At 47.3% G+C, this 21,255-nt stretch overlaps 1 protein-coding gene across 3 annotated transcripts in view; it reads left to right on the forward strand.

Annotated features, from left to right (window-relative positions):
• Window positions 1–21,255, forward strand: part of HTT (huntingtin) — a 126,412-nt gene that overhangs the window by 52,228 nt on the left and 52,929 nt on the right. For all 3 annotated transcript variants that reach the window (XM_058193447.1, XM_058193446.1, XM_058193448.1), the window contains 12 exons: window positions 566–676; window positions 3,402–3,479; window positions 6,115–6,338; window positions 8,420–8,498; window positions 11,927–12,088; window positions 13,876–13,931; window positions 14,732–14,880; window positions 17,284–17,420; window positions 18,281–18,397; window positions 18,854–18,976; window positions 20,103–20,341; window positions 20,815–20,957. In XM_058193447.1, coding sequence (XP_058049430.1) covers window positions 566–676; window positions 3,402–3,479; window positions 6,115–6,338; window positions 8,420–8,498; window positions 11,927–12,088; window positions 13,876–13,931; window positions 14,732–14,880; window positions 17,284–17,420; window positions 18,281–18,397; window positions 18,854–18,976; window positions 20,103–20,341; window positions 20,815–20,957 — 1,618 coding nt within the window. The remainder of the gene's footprint in view (window positions 1–565; window positions 677–3,401; window positions 3,480–6,114; window positions 6,339–8,419; window positions 8,499–11,926; window positions 12,089–13,875; window positions 13,932–14,731; window positions 14,881–17,283; window positions 17,421–18,280; window positions 18,398–18,853; window positions 18,977–20,102; window positions 20,342–20,814; window positions 20,958–21,255) is intronic.

The following is a 21,255-nucleotide window of genomic DNA, read 5'->3' on the forward strand; positions in this document are numbered from 1 at the left end:
CCCTGCTATGGCCCCTCATGACTTGTGGACTTCAACTCCCAGAATTCCTGAGCCAGCCATTTTAATATGTAAGACTCAGGTTTTAAGGCAGAGGTGGAGAACTACGGCTTCTTTATGACTTGTGGACTTCAACTCCCAGAATTCCTGAGCCAGCCATTTTAATATGTAAGACTCAGGTTTTAAGGCAGAGGTGGAGAACTACGGCTTCTTTATGACTTTGTGGACTTCAGCTCCCAGAATTCCCGAGCCAGCATGTTTCCCCTTCATCCCCATGTCATCATTCCGCTGAACACCTAATTCCCACAGCATTGTCTCAGGCCTAAAGTTATTATTATCCTTCTCATCTTTCTTACTGCCTTCTCCTTTTGGTATCTACGATTTATCACTTGTCGTTGTATTTTAGGATTAATGATTGTAACTGTGATATATGACCTATCACTTTCTTGTTTTGTATGTACGCTGAGAGCTTTTTGAACTGGAGGCAAATTCCTTGTGTGCCCAAATCATACTTGGCCAATAATAGAATTCCTATTTCTTTTTTTTTTTTCTTTCTTTCTTTGGTAAGGTTACACTCGATCTCCAAAACGTCAATGAAAAGTTTGGTGGATTCCTGAGATCAGCTTTGGACGTTCTGTCTCAGATCTTAGAACTGGCAACTCTGCAAGACATTGGAAAGGTGGGTTCAGGCTGGCTTACAACGTTTTTAAATGTCCCTAAGCCTGTTGTGACCCAGGCCCCAGTAGGTCGTAGGAAACTCAGTCAGTGTAAAAACATGCAAACTTTATTCGAACAGCTGAGAATTACTTCATTCTCAGCGTAGTTCAACTAAATTAAAGCAAATTCCTCCCAACACAATTCCTCAGTCCTATCACCAACCTTGGTCCAGTTAGGCAAACTGCCAAAGGCCTTTCTTGGCAAAAGTTCAGAAGACACCGATACAAAACAAATGCAACAAGACAAAGCTATCAACGTTGTTTTCCGGCAAAGAGCACAAACGCCGTTGCTGGTCTTTTAAGCCTTATGGGAGGGGCCAGTCATCTCCTGGCCTTACTCCTGAGTCGTCCTCTTTGCTTGAGGTGCTCTTGCCTTCTGGCAGCTCTTGTCATGCGTGCATTAGGAACAGGCTCCTCCTGTTCCTCTGCCTCACTACTATCAGTTTCTGGAGGCTCCGGAGTCTGCACATCACTCCCTGATGGCCCTGGCCCCACCTCTGCCTCTGATGCAGAGCCCTCGTCCGGGCCTTCCCCAGCCTCCAGGACTGGCCCACGCTCTTCCTCAGCCTCATGGCTTTCTGACTCCGTTGCCAGCTCCGCAGGCTGCTGGAGGACCACAACAAAGCCAGATCGATTAGAGGAACATACGAAAGCATAATTCATGTTTAATTCATATAGATGTTACTAGTTCAGAGCTTTGAATTCATCTCACAGGATTGTTCCGGCGGGGAAAATAGGAAGAAGGCATGTTAACTATTTTCATCACCTTGCATTATTTATAAAAACAATAAATTGGGGGAAAAAATGTCTAAAAACAACGGGTGCTTATGGCGCCTTGTGCTCTGACTCCGAAAGAGCAGGTAGCCTTAGAAATTGACGTGATAAATAAATAAATTATAAGGTTTTGAAAAGCCCTTCACGCTTTTGCCTGCCCCCCACACACTCACGCAAAAAGAATAATACAATTCTTGGTTGTATAGAATCAAAATCATGTGAAGTATTAGTACCGCTTTATAAACCTTTAGTAAGGAATGCTGCATCCAGTTTTGGTCCCCGCATTACAAAAAAGATGTTAAGACTTTGGAAAAAGTGCAGAGAAGAGCAACTAAGATGATGAAAGGCCTGGAGACTAAAACATAGGAAGGACGGTTGCAGGATTTGGGTTTGGCTAGTCTAGAGAAAAGAAGGATTGGGGGGGACATGATAGCAATATTCCAGTATTTGAGGGGCTGCCCCAAAGAAGAGGGGTCAAATTATTCTCCAAAGCACCAGAAGGCAAGACAAGAAACAATGGATGGAAACTAACCAAAGAGAGAAGCAACCTGGAATTAAGGAGAAACTTCCTAACAGTGAGGACAATTAACCAGTGGAACAGCTTGCCACCAGAAGTTGTGGGTGCTTCGTCACAGGAGGTTTTCAAGAAGAGACTGGACAGCCACCTGTCTGAAATGGTCTAGGGTCTCTTGCTTGAGCCCCCGGGCGGGGGTGGGGGGAGGAGGTTGGTCTAGAAGTCCTCCAAGGTCCCTTCCAGTCCTGTTTTGATTGATTGGTAAGAATTAGAGCTCAGCATTAGGACCAAGTGTGTCATGGGGCCTACAAAGGCCAAACCCATCTGCCTCCTTCACAATCTCGGCATAGCTTTCAAAACCTCTGCGCTCCCAGCAGGAGCCCTGCGATCCTCCATGCAGCATCCAAGCTCCACAGCGACCGTGAATCAGGGGTGAAATCCGGCAGGTTCTGACAGGTTCTGGAGAACCGGTAGCGGAAATTTTGAGCAGTTCAGGGAACCGGCAAATGCCACCTCTGGCTGGCCCCAGAGTGGGGTGGGAATGGGGATTTTGCAATATCCTTCCCCCAGGAGTGGGGAGGGAATGGGGAGTTTGCAGTATCCTTCCCCCAGGAGTGGGGAGGGAATGGAGATTTTGCGGTATTCTTCCCCTGGAGTGGGGAGGGAATGAGGATTTTGCAGTATCCTTCCCCCAGGAGTGGGGAGGGAATGGAGATTTTGCAGTATTCTTCCCCTGGAGTGGGGAGGGAATGAGGATTTTGCAGTATCCTTCCCCCAGGAGTGGGGAGGGAATGGAGATTTTGCAGTATTCTTCCCCTGGAGTGGGGTGGGAATGGAGATTTTGTGGTATCCTTCCCCCTGGAGTGGGGAGGGAATGGAGATTTTGCAATATCCTTCCCCCAGGAGTGGGGAGGGAATGGAGATTTTGCAGTATCCTTCCACGCCCACCAAGACACGCCCACTGAACCGGTAATAAAAAAATTTGGATTTCACCACTGCCGTGAATGTCTGAATGAAACAGGTTTCATGATGGATTACGGATCCAAACAGCAAGAAATGAATTCGTTCTGACCATTGAACATTCCTAGAGGCGTCTTCCTTCAAGGAACTTCATATTCTTTATTATTCGTTTTATATTGGGAGTGGAGCGGTGGCCTAGGGGGTGGAGCTCTCGCCTCACAATCAGGAGGCTTTGAGTTCGATCCTAGGTAGAGGCAGATATTTCTCTCTTTCTGGGCAAACTGAGAATATATCTGCCAAACCAAACTCCGCATCGGCAACAGGGAAGGGCATCCGGCCAGTAAACACTCAGCTCCATTCATTTGGCCAGGCTCATTTGGCCAGATTGTGGGGTCGTTAAATGAAGTGGGCAACGCCTAATTCTGTCTTTCTGTTTTTAGTACGTGGAAGAAATTCTGTGTTACCTGAAATCCTGTTTCAGCAAAGAACCAGTCATGGCAACTGTGTGTGTCCAGCAGGTAACAACGTTTAAAATGTGTGTGCGTGCGCCTTTCTCAGAGAAGAGTTCTCCCTTGAATCAGGTGCATTACATCCTGAGCAGGATCCCTCTGAATGGATTACTTTAATCCGTCCCAGTGTAGAATTGAACCCAAACTGAGACACAACTGTCTCACTTCAAAATGGGGTCTGTTTAGGGCACACAGCATGCAGAGAGAGAGAGGGAGAAAGGGAGAGAGAGAAAGAGGGAGAGAGAGAAAGAGGGAGAGAGAAAGGGTGATAGAGAGAGAAAGGGAGAAAGAGAGAAAGGGAGAAAGAGAGAGAGAAAGAGGGTGAGAGAGGGAGAGAGAGAGAGAGAAAGGGGGAGAGGGGGAGAGGGAGAGAGAGAAAGAGGGAGAGAGAAAGGAGAGAGAGAGAGAGAGAAGGAGGAGAGAGAAAGGAGAAAGAAAGACAGGGAGAAAGAGAAAGGGAGAGAGAGAAAGAAGGTGAGGAGAGGGAGAGAGAAGAGAGAGAAAAAGATAGAGGGAGAGAAAGAGAGAGGGAGAGAGAAAGAGGGAGAGAGAGAAAGAGGGAGAGAGAAAGGGAGAAAGAGAGAAAGGGGGAGACAGAGGGAGAGAGAAAGAGGGAGAGAGAAAGGGAGAAAGAGAGAGAAAGGGAGAGACAGAAAGAGAGGGAGAAAGGGAGAGAGGAAGAGGGTAAGGGAGGGAGAAGAGAGGGAGGGAGAGAGAAAGAAGAGGGGAGAGAGGGGGGAGGGAGGGAGGAAAAGAATGGCTTGGAATGGGACAACTCACTGTGGGATAATTCAACAATTCCATTTAATCATTTAAAATAATTCTAAAAATATTTTAATTTTTGTCGTTCACCTTTCATTTTTTCCCCTTTCTTTGGCATCCTTTCTTTAATGATTCTATTCCACTATATAGTGTAACTCTTGCGGGGCGAGTTGGCCACAGCTAATTGGTCACAATACTGGCTGGAGGTCAGCAGCATTACAAATCAATTTGTAGCATAACTACAGAGGTCACGCCCTGACTGATAGACAGAGTTCCTCTAAATAAAGCATCAGCAGACAGACAGACAGACAGACAGACAGATAGATAGATAGGGTAGATAAGATGGATGGATGGATGGATGGATGGATGGATAGATGAATGGATGGATAGATAGATGAATGGATGGATAGATAGATGAATGGATGGATAGATAAATGATAGATACTGTAGATGATAGATAGATAGATAGATAGATAGATAGATAGATAGATAGATAGATAGAGTAGGTAGATGATAGATAGACAGATAGATAGGATGGATGGATGGATGGATGGATGGATGGATGGATGGATGGATAGATAAATGATAGATACTGTAGATGATAGATAGATAGACAGATAGATTGGATGGATGGATGGATGGATGAATGGATGGATAGATAGATAGATAAGATAAGCTAGATAAACTAGATAGACAGACAGAGATAGATACATGATAGGTAGGTAGGTAGATAGACAGATATAGATGATAGAAAGATATATATATAGATATAGAGAAACAAGGGAGAGAGAGAGATTGTGGGTGTGGGTTGACAACGCAATATAGGAGATAATACATTAAATTAAGATAAAACCATAATAAAACCCCATAATACGGAGCCATAGACTTGCAGTGGGATAGATCGTTTAATTCGATGCCCAAGGAAGGTAACCATCTCACCGCTTCTGCTTTTGCTGGGATAAGATCATCTCAGCTGCCTTGAAATTTCCAAAGGGGACATTCTGGAGCTATACAGGTTATAGCTTGTTCTGGAGCCCCCGAAGTCACAGTGGGTTCTCCTGGCCATTCAGAAATCAAATCAATAAGCAGAAAGCAAGCTGGATGGAAGGGAGGGAGGGAGGGAGGGAGGGAGGGAGGAAGAACAAAAGGAGGGGGCAGGATCTCCCCTTCGAGACCTCCAGCTAGGGCGAGCTCTGGTCCCATCCTGTTCTGACCCAGGCTTCCCCCAAAAGCACGAAGCAGAATTCTGGTCCCGACAAAGCCCCTTTTATTAAACAAACAGTAAATTCCTCTCATTCACCTTCAGCAAAGTCTTTCAAGGGAGAATTTACAGTCACGGACCTTATCTGGCTTGGGGAGCTGCCAGGCCGATATCTTCAAAACTTGGCAAGGAGTCTCCGAGAGTCACGAACCAATTAAGCAAATTAATTATCTCCTGCAAACTCCACTCCCCTTTCGCTCCTCTTTTATTCCCTCTGGGAGGGGCCATTCGTCATCCACCTGTGGCTTTACTCCCGAGTCGACCTTTGTTCTTTAGCTGTTCCCTTCATCTGGCAACTCTGCGCATGCGCACACTGGGAACAGGCTCCAGCTGTTCTTCTGCCTCACCGATGTCTGACTCCGAAGGCAGCTGATAACTGGAATCTGGCCCTGGCCCTCTCTCTGCCTCAGACGCAGAGCCCTCATCCGAGCCTTCCCCAGACTCCAGGACTGGCCCATGTTCCTCCCCAAACTCCTCACTGTCCAAATCTGCTGGCGGGCCACAACAGTGACATCTCTCCTAAGGGCAGAGCTGAGGGCTCACCTTCTCCTCCTCCTCCTCTTCTTCTTCTTCGTTGGGCATTTAATTTTTCACAAAGCTGCTTCTTCCTGCCTTCTCCAGTTGCTCAAGACCTTGTTTGGCACCAACTTGGCCTCGCAGTTTGACAGCTTGTCTTCCAACTCCTGCCGAGCTCAGGGCAAGTGCCAGCGCTTGGGCTCCTCCAGCTTACGGCCGGGCCTTTATCACTGCTGCTTCATGGCTCCTTACACCCAGTTCACCCAGGCTCTGGCCGACGCTAGTCTGAGGAACATGATGCAGGCTGAGCAGGAACGGGACACCTCAGGGTGAGAACCACTTCTCTCCTTCCAAACTGGGCACCGGTTTTGCCATCGTGTCTAGATAATTGACTGAAATACAGGTGGTCCTCGACTTACGACGGTTCCCTTAATTCGGACGCTCGGAAGCCAGTTCCTATTTATGACGGTGCCTGGTCATCCCAATGTCCCATGATCCCCTTTGGCGGCCTTCCGACAAGCAAAGTTGGTGGGGGGAGGTGGCCTGATTCACTTAACAACCGGTGATGTAACGTATCCACGGCAGTGATTCACTTAACAACGGAGGCAGGAGCGGTCGAAACGCGGGGCAAATTAACAAAATGTCTCACTTAACAACAGAAATTTGGGGCTCAGTTGCGGTCGTAAGTCGAGGGCTACCTGTGGGTGCAGGAGAACTATACACATAAGTCTTGCATGCTTTTAAAGCAATCTTGGCAACTTTAGAACATGTGGACTTCAACTCCCAGAATTCCCTAGTCGCTTGAAATCCATTTTAAAATTACAGATTTATGGTGAACAGACTAGACAACTTGCAGGCAATCTAAATGTTTTAATTAGCGATTTCTTGGAACTAACAACAAATTACTCTTCCTTATCAGGGTTCGGATATCCTAGCACTCAGAATCGCTATAGCTCAGGGGTCTCCAACCTTGGTCCCTTTAAGACTTGTGGACTTCAACTCCCAGAGTTCCTCAGCCAGCTTTGCTGACTGAGGGACTCTGGGAGTTGAAGTCCACAAGTCTTAAAGGGACCAAGGTTGGAGACCCCTGCTATAGCTGACAGCTGGATGGTTATTGGGGGAAAAAAAAACTTCTATGCTAGAACCTGATCCACTTAAACTTTAACATATGCAAAAACCAGTCAGCAAATTATTCTCTATTTTGAAAAGAAAAGCAGCCTTTTTTTTTCTCCAGGGAACCAAAAATTCAAAAATTGGAAAGTCCCTTAACCACACCCAGACTTTTAAGATGTTGGGATTATAAAGGTTTTATGGCTGTTTTTATGCTGAGAGTTTTAAGATACCTAGATGCAGGAGTGGGATTCAGCCGGTTCGTGTGAACCAGATGTTAAATTTAATCTGGTTCGCCGAACCGGTGGTTCCAAGGACTGGCTGACGCCGGACACCCCGCCCCTCCCCTCGCAGGAATCTCAACGCAACCCATTTTGGATGCCAGGTTAAGTGCAGGGTACGCGCAGAGGCTCTGAGAGAGTGAAAAACGGGCCTAGCGGAAGTCCGGAAACCTTCCTGCAGGCTCCAAGAAAACCAGTCCTACCAGAAGTCCGGAATTGGGCCCATTTCCAGCCTCCGGAGGGCCTTCACTGCCCAGGGAGGCTGTTTTCACCCTCCTGCAGGCTCCAGGAACGCCTCCGGAGCCTAGGGAGGGCGAAAACGCCCCTCCCCCCTGTGGTGCAGGAGGCTGAGGAGGCCACGCCTCCCCCCCATGGCCACGCCCACCCAGCAACCGAACAGCGAACCGGTTGCTGAAATTTTTCAATCCCACCCCTGGCTAGCCGCTTTGGAAAAGCGGCATACAAATGCTACTTTACTTTTACATGCATCTTAAAAGCGTATTTTAAGTCTGGGATTGCAGGACCTGTGGCACTTATTAATTGAATCTGTTTCCGAGGCTCGCAAGATTCCTTGATGGCAAACTAAAAGAAATAAAATGAAAAAAAAATGGCAGTGGTTATTAACCTAGCCCAGGGGTCTGCGAACTTGGCTCTTTTAAGACTTGTGGACTTCAACTCCCAGAGTTACTCAGCCAGCTTTGCTGGCTGAGGAACTCTGGGAGTTGAAGTCCACAAGTCTTAAAAGAGCCAAGTTCGTAGACCCCTGACTTAGCCAATTTGAAGCTTTTTTCAGGGATGTGTTTCAGATGGTTAAAACCAAGGGAAGATGGCTGGTTAGGAAATGTGAAGTATAAATAAAAATAAATAAAACCAGACCTAGCCCAAAGTTGCTTTATTGTTGAATGAACACACCTGGCAGAAGCTGCTCCTGTTAGCCCAGTTCCATTTTTTAAATGGTTTTATTGTTGTCTGAATCACGGAGGCGAATCCTAACCCTGTATTCATATCTGCTTCCATAGCTGGTTTGACATATTGCAAAAGGTTTCTGCGCAGCTGAAAACGGGCACCACGAATATGGCCAAGCACCGCGCTGACAAGGTACAAATACAGAGCACATGTTGCTTGCTGTATTTTTTTTCCCCCTAAAGATAACTGTAAGAGGAATAACGTCAAATATTTATCTGGGGCAGGGTATTTTTCTTTAACCGTAGGCAATTTTAAGACTTGTGGATTTCAACTCCCAGAATTCCCCACCCAGACAGCCAATTATGTTGGTTAAACCGGCTGGGGAATTCTGGGGGTTGAAATCCACAAGTCTCAAAAGCTACCTGTGTCAGGGTTCCAGAAAACCCCCTCCTGCAGAAAAGACTCCAAAACCAAACCAACATCTTTCAAAGTTCTTTTACTAGCATAGGTAAAGTGGCACAGTTGGAGGAAAACCGAAACTGGGGATTCCGGTTCGTCCCTCAGTAATACAAACCCCCAAATCTCCACCCTCATGACCCCTCTGTCGGTCACATGCTCCGATCCTCAACCGTCCCATGTCGAAGCATCACTCCGGCCACTCCTTCTCCAGATGTGAACCCAGCCTGACCTTGACCGGCAGGAAAAAAAATGATGTTATGTCTAATCATGCCTTGCACTACCATCCTCCTCCCCTCCTTTCCCACAGAGGAGAATTGTGGCAGCGCATGGAAGCCTTCGGCCTAGTATGGCTTCCAAAGCTGACAGCCTGGTTGGGAGACCCACCTGGCTTAGAGCCCTGAAATAAATCGTTGCGAATCTCACCACTCAATATTGTCCATGCGACATTCCTGTATCCCCTCTGGGCATCCCCCCCACTTTCCGCCTCCAAGGGGTTTCCTCCAATCTTTTGTTGTTAGTTGCGAAGTCATGTCCGACCCATCGCGACCCCATGGACAACATTCCTCCAGGCCTTCCTGTCCTCTACCATCCTCTGGAGTCCATTTAAACTCACGCCAACTGCTTCAGTGACTCCATCCAGCCACCTCCTTCTCTGTCGTCCCCTTCTTCTTTTACCCTCAATCGTTCCCAGCATTAGGCTCTTCTCCAGTGAGTCCTCCTTTCTCATCAGGTGGCCAAAGGATTTGAGTTTCCTCTTCAGGATCTGGCCTTCTAAAGAGCAGTCAGGGTTGATCTCCTCTAGGACTGACTTGTTTATTTGCCTTGCAGTCCAAGGGACTCGCAGGAGTCTTCTCCAGCACCAGAGTTCAAAGGCCTCAATTCTTTGGTGCTCAGCCTTCCTTATGGTTCAACCTTCACAGCCATCCATTGCAACTGGGAAACCCATAGCCTTGACTATACACACTTTGGTTGGCAGGGTGATGTCTCTGCTTTTTAGTACTCTGTCTTAATTTGCCATAGCTTTCCTCCCCAGGAAAAGCCTCTTTTAATTTCTTGGCTGCAGTCCCCAAGATTCCTCCAATCCAAGCAACCTAAAACTAAGGAGAAATTTCCCGACAGTTAGAATAGATAATGAGTGGAAAATCTTGCCTCCAGAAGTTGTGAATGCTTCAACACGGGTAGTTTTTAAGAAGAGATTGGACAACCGTGTGTCTGAAATGGTATAGGGCCGTGATGACGAACCTATGGCACAGGTGGCCAGCGGAGCCATCTCTGCGAGCACACGAGCTGTTGCCCGGGTCAGCTCCACCGCGCATGTCTATGTGCCTCCTGCCAGTCAGTTGATTATGGCGTCTCTGCCAGGAGACACATGCGCATGTGTGGCAGGTGGGGGCATGCGGTGCCTCCCCCATCCCGTTTTTGGTTCCAGGAGGATTCAGGGAGGCCTGTTAGCACCAAAATGGGGGTCGTGGGAGCGCAGGAGGGTCACTTGTGCGGGAAGCAGGGGAGCGTGGGGGGGTCGCGGGGGGCCGGGGTCACGTGCATGGGAGGCGGGGGAGTGCAGGGGGTCACATACATGGGAAGCGAAAGAGCACGGGTGTTGTGTCTCGCCCAATCTCACCACAGCCGGGGCCTGCTTATCTGCTTCCGAACACGGAGGAATGTTCTAGTATGCCTCCCGGCCCCAGCCCTGGCTCCATGCCCAGACAGGCTGAAGAGGAGGAAATATCTCCAGCCCCCAGCTCTGGCTCCATGCCCAGGCAAACGGAGCAACTAGACCCCTCCCCCTATCCCACAGCATGTGAGCCTGAGGGAGGTCAATTGCCAACAGCTGCAGACTGGAGTGACCCTCGCGTCAGAAGACTTGATAGGCGGAGGCAACAGAAGGAAGGAGGGGCAGGCCTTAATGATTGCTGAGTCATGGAGCCACACCCCATGGCCTATATAAAGGATCTGCTTTCTGGCATTCTCTGAGTCAGGCAAAGTCTAAACATATCTTGCTGAAGTCACTTTCTGGTCTCCTGCCTGCCCTGAGGACTTTGCTAGGACTTTGGCAGAGCTGAATCAGAGGCACGCCTGATTCGGATTTCCCTGACCCGGCCGTCAGCGAAGGAGTGGGACACGACAACGGGGGGGCGGGAGGCGCAAGCGTGGGAGTGCGGGGGGGGTCACGTGTGCATGTATGGGAGGCAGGGCCTGCGGGGTGGCATTGCATTATGGGTGTCAACACATGTGTGAATGCTGTTGCGTGCATTTGCTTTCGGCACCTGAGGCAAAAATGGTTCACTATCACCGGTGTAGGGTTTCCTGCCTGAGCAGGGGGTTGGACTAGAAGACCTCCAAGGTCCCTTCCAACTCTGTTATTCTGTTAATATCTGCTAGCTGGAATCCCTTGCCAAAACTACAACATCTTGCAGATAATCCTTGTTTTCTGGACTACATGGGTAAGAGATCGAAGTAAAAAAGGTGCCATTTTAAAAGATATGTTGCCGCCTCCAGAAGTTCCCATGAGTCTGTTAGACCTTGCCTGTCGTGTCCCACTCCTCCTCTGATGGCTGGGTCTGGGAAGTCTGTATCCAGCGTGGCCACGAAGCCTCTGCAGCTTTGCCAAATTCCTGTCAGAGTTCTCAGGGCAGGCAGGAATCCAAGGTGTGATTTCAGCAACCAGATGAGACTTTGCCTGACTCAAAGAATGCCAGAAAGCAGATCCTTTATATAGGCCATGGGGTGTGGCTCCATGACTCAGCACTTATCCAGGCCTGCCCCTCCCTTCCTTTTGCTGACGTCGCCTCTCCATTCTCCGGAAGCGGGGATCTGTCCACGTTTTGTCCTCCTGCTCAGCTGCTGGCAATTCTAGCTCGTGGCTGGCTTCTTGCTCACACGCTGTAGGAGGGAGGTTTGTTTGCTCATTCTGGCCGGGCATGGTGCCAGGGCTGGGGGCTAGAGGCATGCCAGGCCGTTCTTCACTATCAGTCTCTGGCTCAGATAGCAGGAGATGGGAGGGGCCCGGCTGAGGAGAGGAGGGCAGCCGAGGCACAACATTGCCCTTACAGTGTGGGGAGGATTCAAAGTGGACCTGCAAAGATGGTGGTGGGGGGACATTCTTTCGTGCTTTTCGCCCGGAGTCCCGCTGAGTTGCCGCCCTTCTCTTTCTCCCTTAGAATATCATCCACAATCACATCCGTCTGTTTGAACCGCTGGTCATCAAAGCGCTAAAGCAATACACCACCACTACATCCGTACAACTGCAGAGACAAGTCTTGGATCTTCTCGCGCAGCTCGTCCAGCTGCGGGTCAACTATTGTCTTCTGGACTCCGACCAAGTGAGTATTCGGCCTCCATTGCGGCAGAACAAGAGTGCAGTCAGTCTTCTTCTGCGGTCAGTCCACCCTGTGCTCCGGATCAAGGCCTGTTGTGGGAGAAGAATGACGGGAAAAATCAAGAGGGCGGCGTCAAAAGAGGAAGCAGCCTAGAATTGCTACGTAGCCACAAGTGAACTAAATCACTTAAACCGAACCATCATGTGGGGCTCTTTTGTGTCTTTTGTGACATTCTGTCCACTTCAATCCTTTCAGCTCTCATGGAAAGGTGTGGTCACCTTGAAAGAAGGTGCAACATCTCGAGCCATTTCATAACCCTAGTTCACGTACTCCTCGACTTAACCACAGTTCATTTACCCTGTTTCAGGGGTGAAATGCTACCGGGTCGGACCGGATCGCGTGATCTGGTAGCGATCGCGGCCAGTAGTTCAGCGATCCGGTAGAAATGGCAGAGCAAAGCTCTGCCCACCTGCCCGCGTGTCATTACTTCCTGGCTTTAACTCTACTCTACTCTACTCTACTCTACTCTATTCTACTTCTATTCTATTCTATTCTACTCTACTCTACTCTACTCTACTCTACTCTACTCTACTCTATTCTACTTCTATTCTATTCTATTCTATTCTATTCTAATTCTTTTCCTCCTCCTCCTCCTCCTCCTCCTCCTCCTCTACTCTTCTCTACTCTCTTCTTTTGCAATGCCTATTCTATTCTATTCTATTCTATTCTATTCTATTCTATTCTATTCTACTTTACTCTACTCTACTCTACTCCTATTCTATTCTATTCTATTTTTTTTATTTCATTTGTCACAACAGGATACACAAACATCGTCATAAGCAGGACTGGCCTGACTTTTTAAATTCTAAATTTAAATTTTAAACTTTTAATGGTAATTTTATTGGGTATTTTTATGGTCAATCGACGGTTTTAATCTGGCCTTTCATTGAATAAGCTTTTTAATGGTTATTTTAATATGTATATTTATTGTTTTAAATGAAGGCTGTACACCGCCCTGAGTCCTTCGGGAGAAGGGCGGTATAGAAGTTTGATAAATAAATAAATAAAAATAAACAAAAAACAACACATCATAAAAGAAAAAAATATATATATAAGTAAAAGTATGCAACATCTATGTTAATTTGATATAATGAAAGGAACAATGGGACAGGAACGGTAGGCACTTTTGTGGTCTTATGCACGCCCCTTATAGTCCTCTTAGGAATGGGGTGAGGTCAATAGTAGACAGTTTTTGGTTGAAGATTTTGGGATTTTGAGTAGAGACTATGGAGTCAGGTAATGAGTTCCAAGCATTAACAACTCTGTTACAGAAGTCATATTTTCTGCAGTCAAGTTTGAAGCGGTTGACATTAAGCTTGAATCTATTCTAATTCTATTCCTCCTCCTCCTCCTTTTACTCTAGTCTACTCTATTCTTTTCCAATATCTATTCTTTTCTAAAGTGACAATAAAGTTTCTATTCTATTCTACTCTACTCTATTTTTCTCTTTGAGATCTCAAACCTAAAGAGGGTTTGCGCCCATCTTTGTCCAAACAAGACCAAATGACATGAAAGCCATTTGACAATTGAAGTCCTGTTCATTTCTTTTGTGCTTTGTTTCCTTTGACATAAAATACGAGTTGCAGTAACGAACACCCAGTAATGAGTTGTTTATTGTTCTCATCAGATGTCACGGTCTGTTTAATTCCGATTTTATGGAGATAATGTAAGAATGTACTCACCGATGTTTGCAAAATTTAATCCGGGTGTTTCTGTTTTTTTGCTTCCAGGTATTTATTGGATTTGTGCTAAAGCAGTTTGAATACATCGAAGTCGGCCAATTCAGGTACAAGTTCCAGCTCAGACTGGAAACTTTCCTTATATATTTATGCGAAATGGAGGCTCAACACCAACGACCGATTCTGAGCCTTGTTTTCTTCTTCATTGAAAAGGAAGGGAGGCGAGGTAGTAGCACTTAGTGCTTATATACCGCTTCATCATGCTTTGCAGCCCTCTCTAAGCAGTTTAGAAAGTCAGCCTCTTGCCCCCAACTATCTGGGTCCTCGTTTTACCCACCTCGGAAGGATGGACGGCTGAGTCAACCTTGAGCTGGTCAGGATTGAACTGCTGGCAGTGGGCAGAGTCAGCCTGCAATATTGCATTCTAACCACTGAGGGAGGGAGGAAGGAAGGAAGGAAGGAAGGAAGGAAGGAAGGAAGGAAGGAAGGAAGGAAGGAAGGAAGGAAGGACGGACTAGCAATAGCACTTAGATTAGCAATAACATTTAGACTTATATACCGCTTCACCATGCTTTCCAGCCCTCTCTCAGCAGTTTAGAAAGTCAGCCTCTGGCCCCCAACAATCTGGGTCCTCATTTTACCGACCTCGGAAGGATGGAAGGCTGAGTCAACCTTGAGGCGGTCAGGATCGAACTGCTGACAGTGGGCAGAGTTAACCTGCAATACTGCATTCTAACCAGAAGGAAGGAAGGAAGGAGGAAGGAGGAAGGAAGGAAGAAGGAAGGAAGGAAGGAAGGAAGGAAGGGCTCTTGGAACGACTCATACTCCTGTTCTGATGTTGAGGAGGAAGTCCAACTTGTATTTTTCTTTTCTTTTCTTTTTTTCCTTTCCTTTTTTTCCCCACCAGGGAATCCGAAGCCATTATTCCTAGCGTCTTTTTCTTCCTGGTGTTGTTGTCTTACGAGCGCTACCACTCCAAGCAGATAATTGGAATTCCTAAAATTATTCAGCTGTGTGACGGGGTCATGGCCAGCGGAAGGAAAGCAGTGACACACGGTAACTGGGAATCAGAAGTCATAGAACTCCATGGCTCCATGGCTTAGGACCCGGGTACTTACGAGACCGCCTGCTGTTACCTTTTGCCTCCCACCGACAGAGAGGTCTCCTCAGGGTGCCGCCCGCCAAACAGTGTCGGCTGGCGGCCCCAGGAGTAGGGCCTTCTCTGTGGGGCAGTGACGCCTGGAACGAACTTCCTCCGGTCGCGCTATGCCCGATCTTCGGACCTTCCGTCGTGAGCTCAAAACATATTTATTCATTAAAGCGGGACTGGCATAATTTAGTGATGTATTTTAATTGGGGTTTTAATATTTTTTAACTTTTTAATTTAAATTTTAATAATCGGCCTTTAAAATTTGCTCTTTTTAATTGTTGTTTTAAACTGTATATATCTTTGTTTTTACTTTGGCTGTACACCGCCCTGAGTCCTTCGGGAGAAGGGCGGTATAAAAATTTAATAAAATAAATAAATAAAACTGAACTCCTCACACTAGGAGTTGCTAAACATGGCCGGCACTTAAAATTTAATGTATTGTCCTGCTGCAACTCTGCTGGATCTTTATTCCTCTCTCTCTCTCTCTCTCTCTCTCCCTCTCTCTCTCTTTCTCTCTGTCTCTGTCTCTGTCTCTTTCTTTCTCTTTCTGTCTCTTTCTCTCTCTCTCTCTCTCTTTCTCTTTCTGTCTGTTTCTCTCTGTCTGTCTGTCTTTCTCTCTCTTTCCCTTTCTGTCTGTCTCTCTCTCTTTCTGTCTCTCTCTTTCATCTCTTTCTCTCTCTCTCTTTCTTTCTTTCTCTTTCTGTCTGTCTCTTTCTCTCTTTCTCTTTCTGTCTGTCTGTCTGTCTCTCTTTCTGTCTCTCTTTCATCTCTTTCTCTCTCTTTCTTTCACTTTCTGTCTGCCTGTCTCTTTCTCTCTTTCTCTTTCTGTCTGTCTGTCTCTCTCTTTCTGTTTCTCTCTCTCTTTCTTTCTCTTTCTGTCTGTCTCTTTCTCTCTCTCTTTCTCTTCCCCCCTCTCTCTCTCTCTCACACACACACACACCAGACACACTTACTTTCAAATATACCTCCCCCCCATTTTTTTGTGTAAAGATGTATTTCTAAGGAAATACCTGCCATGAAAGTGACTTTCCGGATCCTTTTATGAGGTGGACAGATAACAGCTCTGGAAAAAAAAAGGGGGGGCCAAAGGCTAAGAAACAACGAAACCCATGTCAATATTGGAGACTTCAAACAACAGAAGGTTGAAATGTGTGTCGCTTTAAATTGAATATGTCAATTAATAACACTGGAAGACATCAAAATGTCATTTGTTGATAACACTGATTCTACGGAAGGGGAAATTGTTCTTCGGCACGAATCTTTAGCTAAACTTTTAACGTCTTCACATAATGTGAAGACTATAATGGGACAGCCAGTTTGGCTAAGGCGGGGATTAGAACTCCTGGACTCCTGGTTTCTAGCCTCAATCAAATGCCATGCTTTGAGTTGAGGCCTCTCCCAGCCTCTCTGGGGAGGGAAGAAGCACCTTTCCCCTTGGAAAAAGGTCCTGGGTGCATCCTGGCTTTTGGCCCAAGCTAACAAGCTAACATAGACCTCTAACACAGTATGTTCTTGAGCCGCTATATGGCCTTTGCAGAAAGAAGCCCTCTTGCTTCTCCAAAACAGATCCTCCAGCTTCAGGATAACCTCTGGGAATTACAGTCGTGGCCAAAATTGCAGAAACCTTTTGGGGAAAGTGTATTTTTGAGGTTTGATGGCTAATAACACCACTTTTTTTTTGAGTTTCAAGACAATCCTATTCCTCTGCTGGAATAGCCTGGGAATAGCCCAGACTTTAACCCAATTGCAAATCTATGGAGCCGACTAAAGAAAGTCAGAAGCGACCCAGCAATAAAACCCAGTTAATAGAAGCCATCATTCAATCTTGGTTTCCCATTAGAACAGCTGCAGAACTCAAAGACTTGGTTCACTCCATGGGAAGACGTTGTAAGGCCGTCATTCATGCTAAACGTTATCCAACTAAGCATTAACTGACATGGGAATCATTTTTGTATATCTGGTTTTTTTCTGTGGTGATCATTTTTGTATATATCGTTTTTTCTACATGTTTCACTTTTCTTCTTTATACTGTAACTGCTATTCTGATAGCATATCCTTCATAAAAGTTATTGCATTACGTTCATGATTAAATTAACTTTCCGTTGATATATAATTTTATGGTACTACACCAAAAAAAAAAAAAGTGATGTTATTGGCTAGTTTTAGAAAACACACTTTTCCCAAAAGGTTTCCACAGTTTTGGCCACTACTCTAAATAAGAACTAAGTTTCGGGCCCAAGGGGATCTCTGGATGAGGAGTGGCAATATCTAGTTGTCTTCGGTCCTAACGCTGCTCTGTTTTTCTTTAGCAATCCCGGCTCTGCAGCCCATCGTCCACGACCTCTTCATTTTAAGGGGAGCGAATAAAGCCGACGCGGGCAAAGAATTAGAAACCCAGAAGGAGGTCGTGGTCTCAATGTTGTTGCGGCTCATCCAGTATCACCAGGTAACACACACACACACACCCCGCCGGTCACTCACCTGTGTCTCTGAACATTCTCACAACTCCAGACGGCGGATTTTATTGCAAACATCCCGAGCCTGCTTGTCTGAGTAATTAGACTGGAGGTGTTCTCACCTGGCTCCCAAACAGGACAAACCCTCTGTAGTTGAAGCAATGATTTCTTTATTAGGAGTGCCAGACTCACTGCAGATTAGTAAGTCCATCCAGCCGGGAAATGAATAGTTGTCTGCCACACTTATTCATCTCCGCCCCCCTGCCTTTGAACCCCAGAGCTAGGGTGGGGCTTCGCTAGCAGTGGTGGCTCTTCCGTCCCGAGGACCGGCCCATAAGTTTCCACTGCTCTCCTCTCCTCTGCCTTCTGCACATCCATGTATCCAACACTGGACCCAGCTATTCCGTCCTTCCGAGGTCGGTAAAATGAGGACCCAGATTGCTGGGGGCCAGAGGCTGAATCTCTAAACAGCTTAGAGATGGCTGTAAAGCACTGTAAAGTGGTATATAAGTCTACTGGTAGTCCTTCCTTCCTTCCTTCCTTCCTTCCTTCCTTCCTTCCTTCCTTCCTTCCTTCCTTCCTTCCTTCCTTCCTTCCTTCCTTCCTTCCTTCCTCAGTGGTGCAGTGCTTAGAATGCAGTATTGCAGGCTAACTCTGCCGACTGCCAGCAGTTCGATCCTGACTGGCTCACGGCCTTCCCTCCTTCCTTCCAAGGTGGGTAAAATGAGGAGCCAGATTGTTGGGGGCGAGATGCTGACTCTGTAAACCGCTTGGAGAGGGCTGTAAAAGCACTGGGAAGCGGTATATAAGTCTCAGGGCTGTGGCTATTGGTATTCTTCTTTGCTGGCAGGTGCTGGAGATGTTCATTCTTGTGCTGCAACAGTGTCACCGAGAGAACGAAGAGAAGTGGAAGAGGCTGTCGCGACAGGTAGCCGACATCATCCTGCCAATGCTGGCCAAACAACAGGTGAGGGGTTACCTTTGGTCACAGATAAATATATATATATATTTTTATACACACACACATTATATATACCGCCATAAATATGAATCAGTTGCCGAGCGTTTGAATTTGGGGAGGCTGCAACAATCGTAAGCGTGCAAAAAAAAACGGTCTTTCAAGTCGCTTTTGTAACTTTAAACGGTCGCTAAATGAACCGATGCCAGCCAAGGGCCCGCCGGTATGTTTTATCAACTCTGGCAAGGGAAGTCGTAAAAGTGGGGGGCAGGAGGGACCCGCTTAACAAACGTTTCACTTAGCGATGTATACATCCCGGGCACGACGGTGGTCGTAACTCGGGGACAATTCTTTTCTTTTTCACCTCTCCTTCGTTTCACGGTCCTTTATTGCCGCCGCGGTTGATCCCGTTGTGTTTGTCGGTGCGTTTCTCCGCCCCCACCCACCCACCCTCCCACCCTCCAGATGCAGATCGATTCCCACGAAGCCCTGGGGATCTTGAACACTCTGTTTGAGATCCTGGCGCCTTCCGCCCTGCGCCCCGTGGATATGCCGCTGAGGAGCATGTTTGTGACGCCCAGCACCATGGTAAGGAGGAAGCATCCGGTCAAGAAGCCGCCGAGCGAGAGGGAAGGAGGCCTGGCTGCCCTCGGTCCGGGCTCAGGACCTCCCCGACTGCCCTCTTTCCTGGAGTGTTCGGGGGTTAAGGATTTGGGTGTCCCCCCCACAGCCTGGGAAGTCCCTTTTCCTGACTTATGACCGTTGTACCATCTCCACGGTCAGAGGATTTGCAAGGGTGAGGAGCAGCCTGCCTGGCACCTTCAGCCCCTGCCGGAAAAAAAGCTGGATATAAATCTGACCGGTCAATAGCTGCCCGTGTGCTTAGCAGCAAAGGTCCCTCTGCTGTGGTCTGGAAGGGCATCGCGGCCTCCAGCCCCCTTCGCTTCATAGGCAGGGAGTGGGGTGGGGTGGGGTAGGGGAATGCCGTGCGCTTTGTTTCGTCACTCGCCGGAGGGCAGGGATGCTACAGAGAAACTGCGTTCTTTTTAGCAAATGAAAAAGTGGGGAGGGGAGGAAAGGGTCGAATGGGAAGGAAAGGGGAAGGAAGAGAAGGGGAGGGGAGGGAAAGAGAGAGGAAAAGGAGGGGAAATGAGGGGAGGGTGGAATAGGGAAGGGAAGGGGAAGAGAGGGAGGGAGGGAGGAAGGAAGGAACAGAAGGGAAGGGAGGAGGAAGGAAGGGAGGGGAGGGTAGAAAGGGGAGGAAAGAAGGGGAAGAGAGAGAAAGGGGAGGGGAAATGAGGGAAGGAGAGAGGAGGGTAGAATGAGAAAGGAAAGGGAAGGGGAGAGGAGGGAAAGGGAGAGGGGAGGGTAGAAAGGGAAGGAAAGAAGGGGAAGTAAGAGAATGGAGGGGAGGGGAGGGAGAGGAGAGGGAAGGAAGGGGAGAGGAGGGAAGGAGGGGTGGGTAGAAAGGGAAGGAGAGAAGGAGGGAAGGAAGGGAGGGGAGGGACAGGAAGGGAGGGGAAGAGAGAAGGGGAAGGAAGGAAGGGGAGGGGAAGGAGAGGGAAGGGTAGAAAGAGAAGGAAAGAAGGGGAAGAAAGAGAAGGGAAGGAAGGGGAGAGGAGAGGGAAGGGAGGGGAGGAAGGAAGGACTAATTTAAATAATGAATATTTTGTGTGCTTCTCCCCCCCCCCACCACCCTTTCCCCTTCCAATAGGCTTCAGTGAGCACCGTTCAGTTATGGGTCTCGGGCATTCTGGCTATTCTGCGGGTCTTGATTTCCCAGTCCACCGAAGACATCGTCCTCTCTCGCATCCAAGAGCTCTCCTTTTCCCCGTATCTCATCTCTTGCCAAACAATTAACCGGCTGCGGAACGGGGAAAGTAAAGTTCCTCCCACTCAGGAAATCTCCACGGACGAGCAAGATCGCTTTCTGCCCGAAGAGACGTTTTCCAGGTATAGGTTGTTCATAAGATCCTGCTATTTATTTTATTTATTTTTTAAACCATTAAAAAAAAAGAGACAGAGAGAGAGAGAAAGATAAAGGCTTTGAGATAAGGAATGGAGGAAAATAATATACAGGTAGCCCTCGACTTATGACCAGAGGCGAGCCCGAAATTTCTGTTGCTAAGCGAGACATTTTTAAAGGGAATTTTGCCCCATTTTACGATTTTCCTTGCCACCATTCTTAAGTGAATCACGACAGTTGTTGAGCCAGCAACACGGCTCAACTGCTATTCTAATAGCAAATCCTTCATAAAAGTTATTGCATTTCGTTTCTGATTAAATTGTCTTTCCATTGATATATAATTTTATGGTACCACTCCCCCCAAAAAAGTGGTGTTATTAGCTAGTTTTAGAAAACACACTTTTCCCAAAAGGTTTCCACAATTTTGGCCGCTACTGAATAAGCCTCTTTTTCATTCTAGATTCCTAATCCAGTTGGTGGGGATTCTTCTGGAAGATATTGCCAGCAAACAATTGAACGTAGAGACGAGCGAACAACAACACACCTTCTACTGCCAGGAACTGGGCACTCTTCTCATGTGCTTAATTCACACCTTCAAATCAGGTGCTGCTCATCCCCTTCTTCTTGCCCCTTTACCTGAAGGGAGGAAGGGTCAAGCTAGCCCAGAGAGGGCCGTGGCAGGGATGAAATCTAAAAATTTTCCTTACCGGTTCTGTGGCTTAATTGATGGGCGTGGCTTGGTGGTCAGGTGACTAAATGGGCATGGCCAATAATAATAAATAATAAAAATAATAAAGTATACAAAGCTTGGGAGCGCACCGGTCTACCTTCTTTAAAAATAGAGGCACCGGTCTACTAATTGCGTTTTTTTAGGAGCGCACCGGTCTTCCTTCTTTAAAAA

Source organism: Ahaetulla prasina, chromosome 8 (assembly GCF_028640845.1).
Source record: "Ahaetulla prasina isolate Xishuangbanna chromosome 8, ASM2864084v1, whole genome shotgun sequence".
In the NCBI taxonomy this organism is placed as follows: domain Eukaryota; kingdom Metazoa; phylum Chordata; class Lepidosauria; order Squamata; family Colubridae; genus Ahaetulla; species Ahaetulla prasina.